The sequence below is a fragment of the Ailuropoda melanoleuca genome, chromosome 17 (assembly GCF_002007445.2).
Source record: "Ailuropoda melanoleuca isolate Jingjing chromosome 17, ASM200744v2, whole genome shotgun sequence".
NCBI lineage: Eukaryota > Metazoa > Chordata > Mammalia > Carnivora > Ursidae > Ailuropoda > Ailuropoda melanoleuca.
The window spans coordinates 9,387,239-9,406,569 of NC_048234.1; the positions used below are offsets into that span (position 1 = coordinate 9,387,239).

The window sequence follows — 19,331 nt, forward strand, 5'->3', positions numbered from 1 at the left end:
GCTGTGGATATTCTCTTATTCCTAGTTTGTTGGGTATTTTTATCATAAAGGAGCATTGGATTTTGTCAAATGCATTTTCTGAGTCTATTGATTGGGATGTCATGATTTTTGCCTTATTGTTCTTTTCTTTTCTTTTTTTTTTTTTAAGATTTTATTTATTTGACAGAGAGAGAGACAGCCAGAGAGACAGGGAACATAGGCAGGGGGAGTGGGAGAGGAAGAAGCAGGCTCCCAGTGGAGGAGCCCGATGTGGGGCTCGATCCCAGAACTCCGGGATCACGACCTGAGCCACCCAGGTGCCCCCTTATTGTTCTTTTCAACAACATAATTTCCATTTGTCCCTTTTTCATAATTTCCATCTCTTTATTGATATTCTTTATCTGATGCAACATTGTTATCATACCTTCAATTACTTTTTTAATCATGATTTCCTTTAGTTGTGTGAAAATGTTTACAATGATTGCTTTAAAGCCTTTTTGTGATAAATCTGACATCTGGTCTCTCTCATAGATAGTTTTTCTGCTTTTTTCTAGTGTATGGGTCATACTTCCTGTTTTTTTGCATGCCTCATAATTTTTTTGTTGGAAACTAGATATTTTAGATAATATATTGTAGCAACTAGATATTTTAGATAATATATTGTCCCTACTCTGGAGTTTGTTACTGTTATTTGTTTGTTTAATTACACGCACACCTCAGAGATATGATGGGTTCAGTTCCAGACCACCACAATAAAACAAATATCACAATAAAGCAAGTCAAATGTTTTTTCTTTGTTTCCCTGTGCATATAAAAATTGTGTTTACACTGTTCTGTAGTCTACTAAGTGTGCAATGGCATCATGTATAAAAAATCTAATGTATATACTTGAATTTAAAATACTTTATTGCTGGGGCACCTGGGTGGCTCAGCCATTAAGCGTCTGCCTTTGGCTCAGGTCATGATCCCAGGGTCCTGGGATCGAGCCCCGCATCAGGCTCCCTGCTGGGTAGGAAGCCTGCTTCTCCCTTTCACACTCCCCTTGCTTGTGTTCCCTCTCTCGCTGTCTCTCTCTGTCAAATAAATAAATAAAATCTTTAAAAATAAATAAAATAAAATACTTTATTGCTAAAACACGCTATCATCTGAGCTTTCGGCAAGTCGTAATCACTGGTCACTGATCACCATAATAAATACAATCATGAAAATTTTGAAATATTGCTAAAATTACAAAAATGGGACTCAAAGACACAAAGTGAGCAAATACTGCTGGGAAAATGGCGCTGATAGACTTGGTCAATGGCGCCAATAGACTTGCTCAAGGCGCTGATAGACTTGGTCAATGCTCAATGCCACAAACCTTCAATTTGTAAAAAACTCGTAAAATGAGGTATGCTTGTATTTAGTAACTGACTAGATTATTTTAGTGAGGTCTCTTTCTTCATGACAGTGCTCGGCCTCTGATGTTGTTCCTCAAGGAGGCTCAGCTTTGGAATGCTCGCTGTCACCCCAGGGTGACAGGGGATTCAGTAGGCTTCTCTTCCTCTCTTCCAGACCACATCCCACTATTAGACCCCAGTGATTTACTGCTGGTTTCTCTATAGTTTTTAACAATGCCCTGGGTCATAAATTGATCTACCAATTAATCCAGTCAAATTCTAACTCCTTGGAAGGGATAGTTTCTCAAGCCAGGGTCTGATTTTTTGTCCAGATCCCAGGAGGGTTCCTCCCACCTGTACTATTCCCTTGTGCTCTCCTGCAAACCAGCCAGCCTACAGTTTAGCAGGTGTCTTGAATCTCTCAGCTGCCTTCCCCCAGCACCTCCGCCATTCTTGAGAGCACCTTGAGGCTTGAAATTCTTCACTCTCTGGTGCAGGTGTGGTCTCTTCCTGGGAAAGAGAGTAGAAGCTATCTGTTTTGTCGGCGTTTCTCCACCCATGCAAAAATCTCTGAGCCAGGGCTCAGTGAGGTGGGTATACCTACCCAGTGAAATTCAATGCAGAATTTTGAAAGAATGACCAAGCTCATTGAAAATAATGAGGTATGTGCTGATGTAGAAAGATCTCCAGTTTATATTATTAAATGAAAAGAACAGCATGGTGCAGACCAGTGTGAGTAGTTTGATCCCTTTGGTGCACACTTTTCAACTACTTAAATGGGTGCATATAAGCCGGCATTGTCTTTCTTTGTGGAGGACATCGTAAGCTATGTCTTATGGGTTATCTTGGGCAAGAGACTATGGGGAGTTTGTAAAGAAGCTTTTGTGTGTTATTTTTCCCCGTAGATGTCTTTAGGATGCTAAAATCCTAGATATATATTACTTTTTTTTTTTTTTAATGCCAAAAGCATTAACCTAGGTGGGGAGATTTGGGCCACTTTTGGTTTTCTTCTTTATTCCTACATATAGAAATTTTTAATTGTTAGGTCAAGGTTCTAGAGGAAGGTTTGTGGAATGAAAGTGTACTTAAGTACAAGCTTGTGAAGTGAAGTTCCTAGTTTTCCCAATCACCTCCGTGTCATGTGCACCTGGTGGCCATCTTGCCAAGTCATAAGCAGAGTTAGCCGATCACTGTTGAAAACCTAGAAAGGGGGAAGCCCTCCTGTCACAGCTGTGCAGAGACACAAAGGCATGAGGTGAGTGAAGATGGCTTTACTCCAGCCCCTGCTCCTCGAAGTGTGGTCCGTGGACCAGCAGCATCAACGTCAACTTAGGCATGACTTGGAAATGAAGAACGTCAGTCCCCACCCCAGACCTACTGAACCAGATCTGCATTTTAGAGGCTTCCCACCTGATTCATTAGCACACTGAAGTCTGAAAAGTCTTTGGACAGGCTCCCATCTTCTCATTCCCCCCACTTTCCACTGTCATCACCTGCAGGGTCCTTTAAACCCACCAAGGCAGGGTGGGTCCCAGCACAGACAGAAGGAATCCACAGCTCTGGGGTGGCCCTTGCAGGGGAGATTCTAATGTTGGGCCTGGGATTGCGAATTCCCCCAGAACAACCAATACCTCCTTGCAATACACCTCAAACATCGCATCTGTGATAACCACGGATTTACAGTGGGTTTTCTATCTACTGCTCACGATACTAAGCACTGTATACATTCCATGTCTTTTTTAATCTCTACAAGCCCATAAACTGGGCATTGCCATGTTCATCTTACAGATGAGAAAATGCAATCTTAGAGTTTGAATAACCTGTCCAGCCTCCTGCAGCTGGTAAAGGGAAGAGGGCAGGTTCAAACTCAAAGAGCCTAATATAGTTGTTTGCCTGTGCCTCTCACTAAAGTATTACCCTTTGTGATTAAGAAGTATGTGATCCTAGGGACACCCGGATGGCTCAGTCGGTTAAGTGGCCGACTCTTGATTTTAGCTCAGGTCATGATCTCAGGGTCCTGGGATGGAGCCCTGGGATGGGCTCAGTGCTCAGCGAGGAGTCTGCTTGAGACGCTCTCTCTCTCTCTCTCCCCCTCTGCCCGTCTCCACTCGTGCTATCTCTCTCTCTCTCTCTCAAATAAATAAATTAAATCTTAAAAAAAAAAAGTATGTGATCACTTCTTGATCCCTGGTGCCCAGTTCAGTGTAGGTGCTCAATGAGAATTGGAGCAATGTCAGTGCGTTGTGAGCTCAATGTTTTGCACGTGTTCAATATAACGTCAATGGGTAAAAATATCTTCAGGTGAGACACAGCCCAGAACCCTGGAGCTAGATGACATGCTCGGCCCATGCCCTCCCTCAATACCCCATCAGGAACTTAGTTGATGTTTACCAGTGTTTTATCTGAAAGTCTGGCCTCCAGTCATCATCAGATGATTCCTTCATCTGACCTCCCTCTTCTTTTACAGGTTAAGGGTCTGTGCTGCTCACGCCAACATTCCCCACATGTTAGGCGACCACATGACATGCCTCCGAGGTCCCCCATGTGGTTCACCAGAGAAGAGAGCATGAGAGAGAGGGTTGAGCTAAACGAACACTCAAGTCCCTTCCAGCCCATTTACAGTTTCTGTTTCAGCTGCAATTCCTGGCCCTCCCTCCCCAATGAGCAGACATCTCCTCAGGCTCATGCAAGGCACAATGTGCTCCCTGTCACCTGCAAGAAAGCCAAAATGCACCCTACACCAGGAGCTCAACCTTGCTCTCCGCCGAAGCGCTTCCCTCCGCTCTGAAAGGCACCCCCCACCCACGCCGAGATCGCCACAAAATCCCAAGAGAGATCAGTGAGTTACTCTGATGTTTATTTTAATGCATCTTAGTCCACACAATTGGTATAAAATCAGAAAAAGCAAAGCAAAAACAAAAAAAACAAAAAACAAAAACAAAAAGGTCTGGAGTCTTAGCATCAGAAGGGCACCGTATATAATCTACAGTTGGTGGCCAGTACAAGTCATTGCCAGACAGTCCTTGGAGGCAGAGAACAGTCTAGACCCAGCTGAGCCCTGGGAACGCACAGTCCCGGGCAGGGGGTGGGGTCTAGAGGCTGGTCCCGATGCTCCGACCGCGGGAAGAATGTGGGAGCGCTAAAGGCTGTGTTTATTATTGATGTATTATTGTAATACCTGCAGCCTGGCTAGGTACAAAAGCAGTTATAAACCATTTATATTACAGAGAATTATTCAGGTCTCCGTTCTACTTTACGTCGTAAAATCGTTAATTGAATTTCCAGTGAGTAGTTTAGATGATTAGTGATAATCAAGAATGGTAAATACATAGCACCATTTCGTAGGCTTGTCACCGATTTCTCATCGAGACGTGGGACTGAGACACCCACCGTCAAGGGCAAGTATCCCAAAGCCACAAGCCGTGTTTTTGCCGAGGGCTCCAGTCTGGGGGTTTCATCCATGTGAGCGTGAGGCTTCGCACGGAGGTGTGGGCGGCGCCCGTCTCTGGGTCACCCACAATTTAAGGGCTTTTGGCCTTTCGGGGTTTCTACCCACACTTTGGTTTCCTAAATGAGGTGGAGTGGAAGGGAGGTATCTTCTTTCCAATAAAAAGGGAAGGGGCAAGACGGAGTTATTTCATGTCCGGGCAAAACAAAAAGAATGAAAAACAGAACAAAAATACTGAGCTCGATTATACGGTTAGGATGTAAAGTTCTTTAGTTACTTCTTTAAGATTCAACACAGGGCTGATGGTCAACATAAAAAGCAAACACTACTATGTACATATATGTAAAAAGTGTTATAAATAGGTTTTATAAACCGTAGATATTATATACATCTTCAGTCAACACTAACCCCCCCCTTCAACTGCTTTCTGTTTGGTTTGGTTTGAGTTTGGGTTTTTTGGCTAGCTCTTTTTTTTTTTTTTCTTTTTTTCCTGGTTTCTGGTTTCCTTCCTCCCTTCCCCTAGGTATGCTCGGTGCCTCAGACCAGCTGTCTGGGCGCCTCATTCGCGTTTCCGCAAGATCACATATACGACGCCGCTGAGAAGGGCCAGGGGGAAGGACACCCAGGCCAGGATGTAGGCAAAGCCATAGGAGTATTCAGTGACGAAATGCCATTCCGGGTGCCTCACCGTGTAGATCGATGCTGCACTCATCACACATAAACCTGGGGAGAGAGGGACAAGCAGGGTGAGGGAGAGGGCACAGCAAGGGGTCCCCATCCACCACCCCCAGTGCGGATGCCACAGGACCGTGGGTACCTGCCCACACCACTCACAGCTCTTGACACACACACACTCACAAACACACCCCAGTTGCCCAGTCTGTGGCGGACAACGCTGGTTCAAGACGAGCATATCCGACTCTGGAAGAATCAGCTGCCAGGTTAGGAGGGGGGTCTCAAAGATCTAGACACACGGGAAGTGATCTGCTCTCTGGCTCTGATCTCTGTGACCCAGACCAGCATCTCCGTGGTCCCTTGTCATCTTTTTTGCCCCATCTCTGTTCCTTTAACTGTCACCAATTCCTAGCTGACTGCAAGAATTTGGGTTGCAAGCTAAACCTGCCTAGCTCTTTCCAAGGAGGGTTGGGTGTGGGAGCCCCTGGAAACCCATGAATAGCTCTACAAATGAGTGGCGGTGTCATCTGAACCAGCAAAGTGAAATGACATTTTGCCAGTCTCTGAGTCACGCGAGGGCCAGGGCACTGGGCTCCAGGCAGAGCCAGGGGTCCCTTAGCAGGACTGCCACGTAACAGATCAAGCGAGCAATGCCTATGGGCATCGCTAGGCGTACAAAGGAATAGAGAGGGAGGAAAAAGAAGAGGAGGAAGGCCTCGATATGAGTGGGAAGCAGTGGGAGGAAACTATCATTGCACTTGGTCCCTTCCAATGGTTCCTTGGTGCCCCCAAGGTTGGGGCTGAAGCCCAACGAAGAGAGGAAGGTTACTGGACACACAGATAAATCAGGTGATCCTTCCCCCGCCCACCTCTGCAGCTCTTTGGTGTGGGAAGGACAAGACACCCTCCAGCGAGGGGCACTTGAAGCAGGCAAGTTCAAGAGTGATGGTCCCTGCCCACAATGGCAGTCGGCGTCCCCCTGCAGGGAGGGGTCCAGTGATGTCAGCACCCCAGCCCGGAGCTATACAAAGCCTGCTCTGTTCCCTCTGTTCCCTCCTGAAAACAGGGTCTGTGAGAGGCTCTGTGTGACTCTATTGTAAATCCAGCATGTTCTGTGGGATTCCTGTGGTTCCAAACCTCCCAATGCCCCGGACCACCTACATCTAACCTCACTGCTATTTGGGCTGCTGTTCTGCGGGACACTGCAACTTTGTTTGGCAAAGTGCAGAAGTGGGAATACGTTACATTCGCCACCCTGATAAGACCGTCCTTCTCCAAGTCAGAGGAGAAAACTCCCACTCGGTTGGCCCCCGCTGAGAAAGCCGCACAATGGTCCTGGAACTACTGTGGGATCGGATCCAGGGCCTGCTACCTACAGAAAGTTCGGGAGACAGCAAAGACGCCCGGTGTGAGAGGGGAAACCAGAGCTGGCAAACCGTCGTTCGGGGAAGAAAGCCGTTTTGATCTGCCTGGAACACGCTTTACTAGCCCTGAGGCCCGGGATCCCCAATTCTCTTCCCCGAAAGCCCCCCATGGCTCACCTTGGCAAAGTACAAATTCGTGTCTTTAAGAAAGATTGCGGTTGTCTATAAATGGCTAACAGATACATGAAAAAATGCTCCATGTGACTTGGCATCAGGGAAATACAAGTCAAAACCACAATGAGCTACCACCTTGTACCGGTCAGAACTACAAAAATTAGCAAAACAGGAAACAACAAATGTTGGCGAGGATATGGAGAAAGGGGATCCCTCTTACACTGCTGGTGGGAATGCAAGTTGGTACAGCCAATCTGAAAACAGTATGGAGGTTCCTCAAGATATTAAAAATTGAGCTACCCTATGATCCAGCAATGCACTACTGGGTATTTACCCCAAAGATACAGGCGTAGTGAAGAGAAGGGCCACGTGCACCCCAATGTTCGTAGCAGCAACGTCCACAAGAGCCAAACTGTGGAAGGAGCTGAGATGCCCTTCAACAGACAAATGGATTAAGAAGATGTGGTCCATACAGACAATGGAATATTACTCAGCCATCAGAAAGAACGATTACCCAGCATTCGCATCGACATGGATGGAACTGGAGGGGATTATGTTAAGTGAAGTAAGTCAAGCAGAGAAAGACAATTATCATATGGTTTCATTCATACGTGGAACATAAGGAATAGCATGGAGGACCATAGGGAAAGGGAGGGAAATCCAAAGGGGGAGAAAGCAGAGAGGGAGAGGAGCCATGACAGACTGTGAACCCCAGGAAAGAATCTCGGGGGTTCGGAGGGGAGGAGAGTGGGGGGAGGGGGTAACAGGGTGATGGGTATTGAGGAGGGCACGTGTTGGGATGAGCACTGGGTGTTATACTTAACTAATGAATCACTGGTCACTACATCAAAAACCAATTATGTACAATACAGTGGCTAACCGAACATAATTAAAAAATAGTAAAAAAAAAAAAAAAAAGAAAGAAAAGATTGTGGTTTTCTCTTGGGCGATACTGACCTACCTAATGAGGTCAGGGTTATGAAAAGTGAAATGTGACCTAGGGAACAGCATGCGAAAAGGCCAGGCCAATGCCCGTCATGCTGGCAAGGCTTCCAAATGGGCCATGTGTCTCACCGGCCACCGCATGAGAAAAGGGCCCTGAGAGCTGTGTAGACCAGCCATGCCCAGATTTCACTGGCAGAGAGCGAACATTCTATCTGGGACCAAGAGGGACAGAGGGAGGCAGGATTCACAAGTGTGGTGACTGACCAGATGGCCTAGATTATACGAAATTTGCCCGAGGAGCTGCTCAGAAGGAAATGAATTTGAGCTTCGCCCCGACCTGCAATGAGCTGAGATACTTACAAAGCCCAAAAGTCGATACGTGCTTTGTAATTACTGTTGTCGGGAAACTGATGTTTTGGGGAATATGTTATTACAAGGCTGTCTGTCTGTACAGCAGAAGTGGCCTGGGATATAGGGTAGCTGATGTCACACCGTAGTCCCGCAATGTCAAGCATTTGTCCCCATACGTGGGTCATAACTCGCTTCCTCACCCACCAGTAGGTGGGGGCGCGGTGAAGAAGGTCCCCCACGGGGAAGGGGAGTGAGGGTGCTGCCGTAAGGGCAGCCTTATGCCTTCCTTCCCCACCGACAAGCAGTCTGTGCTTTGGGAGTGACGGGGACGCCCCGGCAGGGGCCTGAGTCCAGGAGGGCAGTCAGCTGTCAGTGGCGGCCACAGACGCTGTCCAGACAACATTCGAGAGTTTCTCCCTGTCAGGACGGCTGGATCTCTAACCAGCCCCCTAAAGGCCCCTTGAAGAGGAGCCCTCAAGCCCCGTTCACAGCAGTAGCAACCACAAGTGAGCAATCAGAGCCTAGAACCTTTGGAAGGGAGCAACCAAGGGGCCAAAGGCAAAGCAAGAAATGGAGGGAAGTCTCGAAACTTCCTTATCTGCATTCTGTTTGGCTCAGAACACAGGTAATGAGCGCCTAGTATGTGCCGACCCTGTTCCGGCTGCTGAGGGCACCAAGATGGATAACACAAGCCTCCTAGCTTCGGGGGAGAGTGTCTTTCAGAAGCAGACATGCCCGTAGAAACTTCCAGTGTGGTCTGACATGATTTCAAGAGTGGGAGAGAGAAACAACGCGATGATGCCCTGAGAGGATGGACAGGCTCGGAGTCCAAACTGGGAGGTCTGGGGAAGCCTGGCAGGGGACGTGGTGCTTGGTCTGAGTGTACAGGGTGTGGAAGCGATAGCCAGGGGAAGCGGGTCCTGACAAGAATCTCCCCTGACAGGGGGAGGGCAGCGTGAGGGGAGGCGGGAGGGCCCTGAGTGGCATGCTGAGGAAGTTGTGGTGGGAAGCACATTTTCAGCAGAGGGGAAACATGATCTGGGGTGTGTTTAGAAAGATTGTTCTGGCAGCAGCGTGGGAAATGGATTTCGGGGTGGCGACAAGACGGGACGGGAAGGCGCCTGAGCTGGCTTTTGCACAACTGTAGTGGGGTTAGTGAGGCCAAGAGAGAACAGAAATGGACACGATATCCACGCAGGGGTGGATTGGATCTGGGGTGAGGGAGCGCAACATCTGGAACGGTTCCTAAATGTGACATCTGGCTACCACCACCTTGGAGCCACTCGGAAGAGGGAGGGCGCTGTGCTTTTCTATTCATCCCCCAAAGTCTTTGGTTCCAAAGCCCTACGACCATATCGGTCTGTTTGATAGAAGAAACGGAACAAACAGCCAAACTCACTCAGGAATCTCCTTTTACTGTCTTCTCTGTTCTTCGTAATCACAATAAATAGTTACTACACATGTGACCCGCGTTTGATTCTGCCAAGGGAAGACAATTATCCAGTCATCCAACAAGTGGGTTATTCAGGGCCTTCTATGTGGCGTGCCCGGAGTTCGGTGCTGGGTGTTAAGTAGTGAAATAAAAAGCCAAACATGGGGCTCTGTCTTTCAGGTCTGTTTCTCTACGAATTTCTCAATGCTTTCTCATGGAGGGCAGCCCAGCCCGGCGGGCTTAGGGTCAGGGTTACTGTCTGAAAACAGATGGTACCATTTCTGAAAATAAAAAAAGGCTCCAAAATCCAGAGAGAGGATCAGAAAGGCTCTTCTCTAAGAAAGGGGTTTAGAAGAATCTATGGTTCAGGAATGGGACAAGTTGTCGGCAGAGAAATTTCTAGAAGAACTCATAGTGGGATTAGGGACAGCGTGATGGCTACACCAGCAGCTCCCAACCCTGGCTGAACATCAGAACCACCCAGGGAGTAGTCCCACCCACGAGCTCTCCAGGCATGAAAGCTGAGCACTGGCATTTTTTTAAAGCATCCTCTTTTTAAAAACGTGATTTTTTTTTTTTAAGATTGAATTATTTATTTGAGAGACAGCAAGAGAAAGAGAGTGTGTGCACGAGCAGGGGGAAGGGCAGAGGGAGCAGGAGAGAGAATCCCAAGCAGTGCGCAGAACCCACCACGGGGGCTCGATCCCACCACACGGAGATCAGGACCTGAGCCGAAACCAAGAGTCAGACGCTCAACCGACTGAGCCACCCAGGTGCCCCTAAAAAGGTGATTCGGATGTGCAGCTAAGACAGAAAAGCAAAGAAGTGGCTGGAATCTCTCGACACGTCTCCAGGAGGCGGCCAACCTAAGTATGTAATCAAGGGAAGACAGCTCTTCAATGTGAGACGTGTGGCTTATTATGAAAAGCAGAAGGGGGTGAGGCAGCGAAGCAGACGGACCGATAAGCACCCGCAGAGGTGTAATCTAGAGAAAGCAGAGACAGCTCTTAAAGCTACAATCAGCCCCAAAAGCCCCCCACACCTGGTACCTGCCTTTCCCACACGCTCAGGTGTGTGATCTAAAGACCGAAGCTGGGCCCTCCCAAGGGAAGCTGGGTAGTGACTGTGCAGCCCGAAACAGCGCCCCCCGCCCAGACTCCAGAGATCTTCCAGTGGCTTCCATTTAAAATGCTATGGTGCAGGGCACCTGGGTGGCTCAGTCGGTTAAGCATCTGCCTTCGGCTCAGGTCATAATCCCAGGTCTTGGGATCGAGCCCCGCATCGGGCTCCCTGCTTGGCAGGGAGCCTGCTTCTTCTCCTCCCTGCTTGTCCTCTTTGTCTCTCTCTCTCTCAAATAAATAAAATCTTTTAAAAAGATCATAAAAAATAAAATGGTTTGGTGCTTTGAAGAAGCATGGGAATCTATTAAGGGAAGCCCCTTCCTCTTTTAGTCATCAACTTGAGTGGCAAGACCCGACTCAAATGCACCATTCTGGAGAGCCCGTGGTTGCCGGAGGACTCCTTTCAGCTCACGTGAACTGGAGCTCACAGCTAGGAACAGAACATTCTTCGGACTTAAAATTACAACTACTCCTGTGGCTGGATGTGGCTAATTCAAGACAACTTCCTATTGAAATAGGGGCTGCCAGGCTGACGAACTGATAAACCGAAAATTGGGTCCCATGAGAGATAAGAAGCTACATTTGAAGGGGAAGAACGAAGAACAAATCATGTGCTTTTAGATTTAGTGGGTTTTTTTTTTAAGATTTTATTTATTCGACAGAGATACAGACAGCCAGCGAGAGAGGGAACACAAGCAGGGGGAGTGGGAGAGGAAGAAGCAGGCACTTAGTGGAGGAGCCTGATGTGGGGCTCGATCCCAGAACGCCAGGATCACGCCCTGAGCCGAAGGCAGCCGCTTAATGACTGCGCCACCCAGGCGCCCCTAGATTTAGTGGGTTTTTTATACCAGAATTCTAACAGGCTTGAATTGAGTCCAGAGGACGTTCAGAACAGGACGGGTTAGCAAATGCCTGTTGGAAAAGCAGAGTTTCTGCCTTGGATTTTGGGTTCTGTGGCAATTTTGGTGGATTTTGCGGTTCCTAACTCAATATTGAGCCCATGTGGAACGAGGGGAACTGGAGGCGTTCTGTCGTTCTTGCATGAGCTGGGTGACCTTGGGTACTCATGGTCCTCTCCTGGTCTCAGTTTATTTATCAGCAAAATAACACGCTGGTATGGGTCAAATACAAACATTTGATGAACGTTCTGGTTCTTAAGTCTGGATTGTTTTATCTCGAGGATACAACCATTGGTGCAACAGATACGATCATCATTTGACTTGATATCAAACTGTAAATGGAGAGCCAAAAAAGAAATCCCAGAATACATTCTAGTTTTGTGTATTATTTCTGGAAGCGGAGTGACTAATGATAGCTCTGCTTCTAACATACCTAGGAAATAATATCTCACTCCATAATTCACGATTTAACAAAATTGGCAACACTCCAGGAGCCTGGCTTGGTGTAATAAAACCATACAAGTGGCAAAGCACTGTCCGGTTGATATCCTCAAATGGTACCTATTGAAATGCTGTGTTTCAGGATTTAATGAGTAGTAGCTGTCCGGTCTAATTCCTTCTTCCGGGAAAGGATAACTCTCTGGCTTCCAGAAAAGGTCATCAACATTCAAACTCAGGCTGTGCCTTACCATACAGCCATGTGTAAGCCATTATATCCCCACATCCATCCATCCATCCATCCATCCATCCATCCATCCATCAGGGACATGTGGGCTGTTTTCAACCCTCCAGTGATGCTCCCAGGACAGGGTGGTTCAGCACCATGGACATTCCAACAGCCAACTAAGAGATAGCATAGCCCTTTGTCTACTCAGCCAGACACTAGAACATCTCACAGTACATAGATGTACTCTGGTATATATGGAGTTTGTGACTTATTAACATGGACTCTAGGAGCTACCACCCCATCTGCCTCTGACTTCTGTCCAGTGTTTGCTGACTCAGCCAACGGATAGACAATAGACAGAAGGATAAGAGTCAATGAAGGAAGACATGGGTGAGAATCTAGAGACAAAGTTGGAAGATGTCACCCTCTATAATGGAAGCCTCTTGGACTCTGCATATTGTACGTATGGATAACCTGTCCAGTGGGGGAACGTGAAGGTAGTTTAAGGAGGAGATGGAGGAGACTTCTCGTGGGTTGTCACGGCCGCATGCTTGGAAATGATGGCACATGACACAGGGGTGCCAAAATGAAGACACCCAAGGATGACAACAGTAAATCAAAGCCCACCGGAACTCTGGAGGGGGAGTAAAGGAGGGTAATAATTCACCACGGCTTCATCACTGCTTAGAGGGATGAGACACATACCTGGGAACAAACTCAGCAGCACATTGGGGCCACTTTCCATGCCGAAGTGCCAAGGACGACTCCTTGGGGCATAACATAATGTACAGGGATATGCCCTCAAGACTGGCCATGACTCTACTGATATTCTTTGCATTCACACACCCGATTATGTGTCCAGATTATAGCTTCGTGAACTGGAGTTCACACCAGATATATATATCCTGGTGATAGGCCTGGCTGGGTTAGGGACCTTCCTTCCAGAGCCCCGAAGTCCTATTTCTTATGGCTCTCGTTCCATGGCGTAGTGGAGAGTCCCAAAGTCTAAGGTGAGGTACACACACTCACACACACACACACACTCACACACACACACACACCTGTACTTTACAAAACCATCCAAGGTACAGCCTCAGAAACCTCAGTCCTTCCGGGGCCCTGTCCCTCTACTGACTGATCATTCCCCAGCCTTGGACAGGCACAGTCTCCACATGAACTTGGTATCTTCTCCAACTTACCGGCAAGGACTTGGAAGATTCCAGTGATGTAAAACCGGCCCCCTTTGGTGAGGGTGAAGAGCTGGCAGAAGAACAGGAACAGGGACAGAACACTGAAGATGACGGACAGGATCATGGTGGCCTGGACAGACTGCAGCCATTCTGGGAGGGGAGAGACACCAGGTTAGGACAAGCCAGCCAGGGCCGGGGGAGGGGCTGTGCCAGGAGGAACATGGCGCCCGGCACACCGTGACCCCTGGAAACCACAGTCCTCCCAGGTGGCAGAAGCCCTCTTTTATGAGCAGAACGCAGACCATTCACTTTTCTAATATCTACTCAATTGTGGCCCTTTTAAGAAAGGGCTGTACGAAAACAGCTCTAGTCCCTCTACGAGGAGTTAAACTCAAGTTAAAATATACTGAACTCCTTCCCAGTCTTTTTGCCAAATGTTAAGTCCACATGTTAAAGGGGGTCTGAGCCCCGCCCACTGCCTTCTCTCTTCTTGCCCTCCAGGGGTTTTCAAGGGCTTGCTTATTGCAACCCCTATATTCCGAGAATAATTTAAAACCACTGTTCAAAATATCAGCATCCCCCAAGGAGAGGTAGGGATCGTGAGGCTGGCTGGGAAGCACAAACAGTATTGTTGCCAAAACCAATTTTGCAGTAAATTGGAAGACGATGCTAATGGAGAAGAGTGCGCTATGAAAATCCAATTGCTCAGCCAAGCTTGCATCTTGATTAATCTCAACCCTAGTCACGAGCCTCAGCACAGAGCGGTCTGCGCTCACCGGGTGGGAAGCTGGATTCTACTTCTGCGGCTTTGTTGAACACCCCCCACCCCAAGCTTGGATCAAATCCCCAAGCTTCCAACTGAAATTCAGGCAGAAAAGAAAATCCCGTAGCTCAGTGTCTACTGCAAAGGAATGTCGTCTCGGGAGGGAAGAGAGCAGAGGACACAGCCTGGGCTCAGCACTACAGAGGGAACCTATGGTGTCCGCCTAGGAGACCTGCGTGTGGCTTTGCCCACCTGTCACCCGTGTCCTGTCCTCCAAGAGCCAAAGAATCATTGGGGTGGGTACTGCTCTGAACAAGGCAAAGACCTGGAGAAGCCACAGGGCTTTATCCTCTCATCCCAGTAACTGGCTACTGTGTAAAAGCTTCGAGAAACACATCAATGCCCAACACGTACTCAAAGCTATGAAATCTGCATGGCTTCTAATCAATCACTGAATACAATGAATGTCCTTTGGACATTCAAGGAGATCACAGCAGAATTTTAAGGGCGCTGGCGGGGTTAACTGAAGAAATGTCAGAGATCCCTAACCCAGCTCCTTTGTACTCAGAGAGATTTCTGGAGATGTTCTAATGAGCCCAACTGGCATGGCCAACGCTGGGAGGTCCTTGATTCCAGTCTAGTAGTCTTTCCACCATAACAGAACATCTGCTCCTTTTATGTTTTCAATGTCTTTGTCAATTAAGGTAAGAAAATGATGTCCCAGGTTGTGAGCCATCCTGACTTCATTTTTTATATGCCTCTTAATTAAATCCGTTTGTCTTTCCCCAGCCTAGTCATTCCTCTAGGGGAGCAGTCTGCAATAAAGGTAATGTTGCCGTAATGCTATTTTCTCAAAAGTAAACCAATTATCCGGCGCTCTGGTAGGTGAGGCTGGAAATGTAAAGATACGTGAGACCCAAATCCAGAACGAAAACAGTAACTGAGTTTTTTGGCTGGGAAACGTTCTTCTAGGTGCACCCTCCCAGGCAGTGTGGCTGGAGCAGATGACCCCCTGGACTTCCTCCTCCAGTTCTAAAACCTTTACCTTACTCTTTACCTCCCCTACCACAAACAACAGACCTCACATTTAGAGAAAGCTCAAAATCTTTGATGCTATATCTACAGGAATAGGAAAAATCCCTCAGACTTAGAAATGTAACGAAAGCCTTCTAGAAACTTCTTTTACCAACAATTTGAACTTCAGTCCCAACCCCATTACAATGGAGTTATTTTGCCATAAGCTGTCAAACCAGATCAGAATTGGGGGGGTCAAGGAAGTTTTTATTCCATGGGCATTTATTCACTGAACACCTACTGTTTTGAGGCCAGATCTCTGGTTTGCTCTGGGGATACAACGTTGAAGAAGGTTTTCAACCATAAGTACAATAAATAAAACACAGACATGAAGATAGTTGGTCCAACCACATCATCAACCACAATATATGAAAATGGGTTCAAGTCACTCGTTCAAAGGTGAATAATTTCACCTAGAATTACATATTTCCCATTGATACTGTGATATAAGAGACACACCTAAAACAAACACCAGTGGAAAATCGAAATATTTTAAAAAGAGGAGCCACACGAATATTAACAAAAAGAAAGCATAGTAATAATAGCGTCAGACGACACGGAATTTAAACTGAAAAAGACGAAAGACGCCGAAGAGGAATACTTCATAGTGAGGAAAGACCCAGTTGACCACGAAGACATGATAGTCGTAAACATTTATGCCTATAAGATAACACAGCCCAGAAAAGGTATAAAAGTAAAAGATGACTGGGAGACAAGAAGAAACTGACACAGTCACGATCACAGTGAAAGACTTTCGCATTCGTCTCTCAGGATAGACAAATCAAGTAACTTAAAAAATACAGTAGCAGAGAGATTGTTGATGACGGGATCAGCCACTTCGATTATGAGATACGCAGAAAATGTGTGTCCCCATAACAAAGACCATGAATTATTTTCAAACACACAAGGAGCAGTCTTACACGCTACGTGTTCGGCGACAAGAAAATCTCCATAAATGTCAAAGGAAGCAAGAGTGATACAGGCACAAATCGAGGTGAACAGAAAGTAGGAATGAAAAACAAACTGGCCAAAATAAGATCGGAAATGTAAAAATAGTATTTGGGCAAAGAAAACAAGATGAGAACAAAAACTTTCTTCAGCAGGGATTGGGATTGAGAGAGTAGATAGTAAATGTCAAATCTATGGGCAGTGGTCCAAGCAGTACTTAGTGGAAAACGTACGTCCTTACAGCATTTACTAAAAACTACAAGTATTGGCAAAGAATGAACTAAACCTCCCACTTAAGACGTTAGAAAAGGAATAATTAATCAAATCCAAAATGAATTGACTCAGTACTGATGAGAGAAATTTTTAATAAAATTTAAAAAGCACAGGGGCGCCTGGGTGGCACAGCAGTTAAGCCTCTGCCTTCGGCTCAGGGCGTGATCCCAGCGTTATGGGATCGAGCTCCACATCAGGCTCCTCCGCTATGAGCCTGCTTCTTCCTCTCCCGCTCCCCCTGCTTGTGTTCCCTCTCTCCCTGGCTGTCTCTATCTCTGTCGAATAAATAAATAAAATCTTTAAAATTTAATAATAATAAATAAATAAAATTTAAAAAGCACAAAAATACAATTAATTAAAGAATCATGTTCTTTGGTGGGGGGGTCCATAAGGCAGACAAATTTTATTAAAGCACATAAAAGGGCCAAAGACACAGAAACACACTACGTTTCCAGATAGAAACACTCGAAGTTGTAAATATGCCACTTTCCCCCAAAGTAATGTACAAATTCGATGCTATCCTAAATATCCCAAATGGAACTTGACAAACGCTTTAAAAACTTATCTTAGGGGAGCCTGGGTGGTTCAATCAGTGAAGCATCTACCTTCGGCTCAGGTCGTGATCTCAGGGTCCTGGGATGGAGCCTCCGAGTGGGTTCCCTGCTCAGCAGGGAGCCTGCTTCTCCCTCTCTCTCTGCTCCTCCCCTTGTCCATTCTCTCTCTCTCTCTCTCAAAAAAAGTAAATAAAATCTTTAAAAAAATAAAATAAAATAATAAAAACTTATCTGAAAGACAATAAGCAATAGTAGCCCCCAAAAAAAAAATTGAACCAAACACAACAAGAAGAAAAAACAAAAATCCACAAACAAAAACAAAGAGACAGAACGTCACGTACCAGATATCAAAATATAGATAGGCAAAGCATGTATTTATAGTATCAAGTTTCAGCAGTTCAAACAGTGTGGCATTAGCCATGAAAGAAAAAGAAAGCAATGGCACAGAACTGAGACTTTGGGAGTATACCTGGAATTAACATATAAATTAACATATAAATCAGTAGAGAAAGAATACAGCAGATACCGAGTGGGGATGGCTATACCCATTTGTCAAAAGATAAAAGATCTCTAGCTCACATCATCCACAAAGTTCAATTGCAGATGCAACAAAAACTCAGTGTAGAATTATAAAGCCATATAGACCCGTGATTCACAAAGGAGAAACAGGAAGAGCCAATAAACCTCTTTAACGGTGTTCAACCTCACTAGTATCCAGGAAAAGGCAAGTGAAATCCAGAAGAAATGTGATGCCAATGTTTACCTATCAAATTGGCAAAAATCGAAAAGGTTGATAATGTCAACAGCGTACATGAATGAGAGATATCTCCGAACACCGTTCAGAGGAATGATAATATAATCATCTTTCTGTGACTGGCAATTTGGCAGAATACATTTAAATCGTTAAATGTCAATAACCTGAGTCCACAATTTAATCACTGTATCCGGGATAAATACTTAAACAGAGCCTCAAAGAGAACGAATAAGGATCGCTCACTATACCACCACTCCTATGAGTGGAAATAAATTAGGGTAAATCCCTACAATGGAATATTTTTGCAACAGTTCAAAAAAATCATGAGTTAGAAAATGAAGAGCCTTTGAAAGATCTCCAAGACAACGAAAAGACTAAAGTGTCCACACAACAGGATGTCATTATGTAAATACGCATCAAAAAACCTATATAAATATGTGTGAAAATGTATACACACGCATGGATATGTGTGTGTGTGTGTGCGTGTGTGCGTGTGTGTGTGTGTGTTCATTGGAAAAAGAGCCAGACATGCCCACTGATATCCACAGCTGCCCCCAGGAGCTGGAGCTAGAACGGAGGAGAGTTTGGTCTTTGGTCAATATCTATACCATCAGATTTATTTTTAATAAGGAGAATACTTTCCTGTAACATTTGAATAATTAAAATGAACTTAAAAGATCGCAAGGCAAAGTAGACAGGCACCCCCGAGAAGGATTCCAAGACTCAAAGAACAGTTGGAATCTGCACAGGACTGGTCTTGCACTTACAGAGAGTAAAGGGATATTTCCTTCCTTCAAATGCCATCAGATCTGAAGTGGCCTATGGGAAGGGCGGGGAGATAAAGAACCGGCCAGGAGGGAGCAGCCCCTGTTCCAGCCCCGACAGGCTGGCTAAATGCTCCAAAGGCCTGTCGGGATTATTCAGGAGGAAGCCCACAATGCCCTGAGGATTCTGAAGTGCAGAGGACATGGCTTCAGAGCCAGAATCCTTTCTCTGGATTGGACTCGAGCAGGAGAGCAGACATCCCCGCTCAGGGCATGGCAGGTGTTTGACCCCGAATGAGGACGCGCCAAGCCCGACTGCTGGGCAGCCGTGCTCTCCAGTTACCGCAGCCCAGGGGATGGCTCTGCCACCTATTTCTGCCGATCCGCAGCTTAACTTGCCACTTACCACGTGTTTGGCCTTGAATTTCTCTTCTCTGACATGCCCGACCAACTATCTCGTGGGGCTATTGCAATGATCAAACAAGCTGATAGGAAAGCTCTGTCAAAGCATGATACGAGTCACCCCGTTTAAAAGGCTGATGTCGAGGACTAGGGCAAGTAAGCATTTACAGACCGT

The 19,331-nt window shown here is 46.3% G+C and overlaps 1 protein-coding gene across 3 annotated transcripts in view; it reads right to left on the reverse strand.

The window, feature by feature from the left end:
* Positions 1 to 5,273: 5,273 nt before the first annotated feature.
* Positions 5,274 to 19,331, reverse strand: part of PMP22 (peripheral myelin protein 22) — a 34,298-nt gene continuing 20,240 nt past the window's right edge. For all 3 annotated transcript variants that reach the window (XM_034646965.1, XM_002927892.4, XM_019808616.2), the window contains exons 4-5: positions 13,634 to 13,774; positions 5,274 to 5,529 (exon numbers count right to left, since the gene is read on the reverse strand). In XM_034646965.1, the coding sequence (XP_034502856.1) occupies positions 5,366 to 5,529; positions 13,634 to 13,774 (305 nt within the window). In that variant the 3' untranslated portion in view covers positions 5,274 to 5,365. The remainder of the gene's footprint in view (positions 5,530 to 13,633; positions 13,775 to 19,331) is intronic.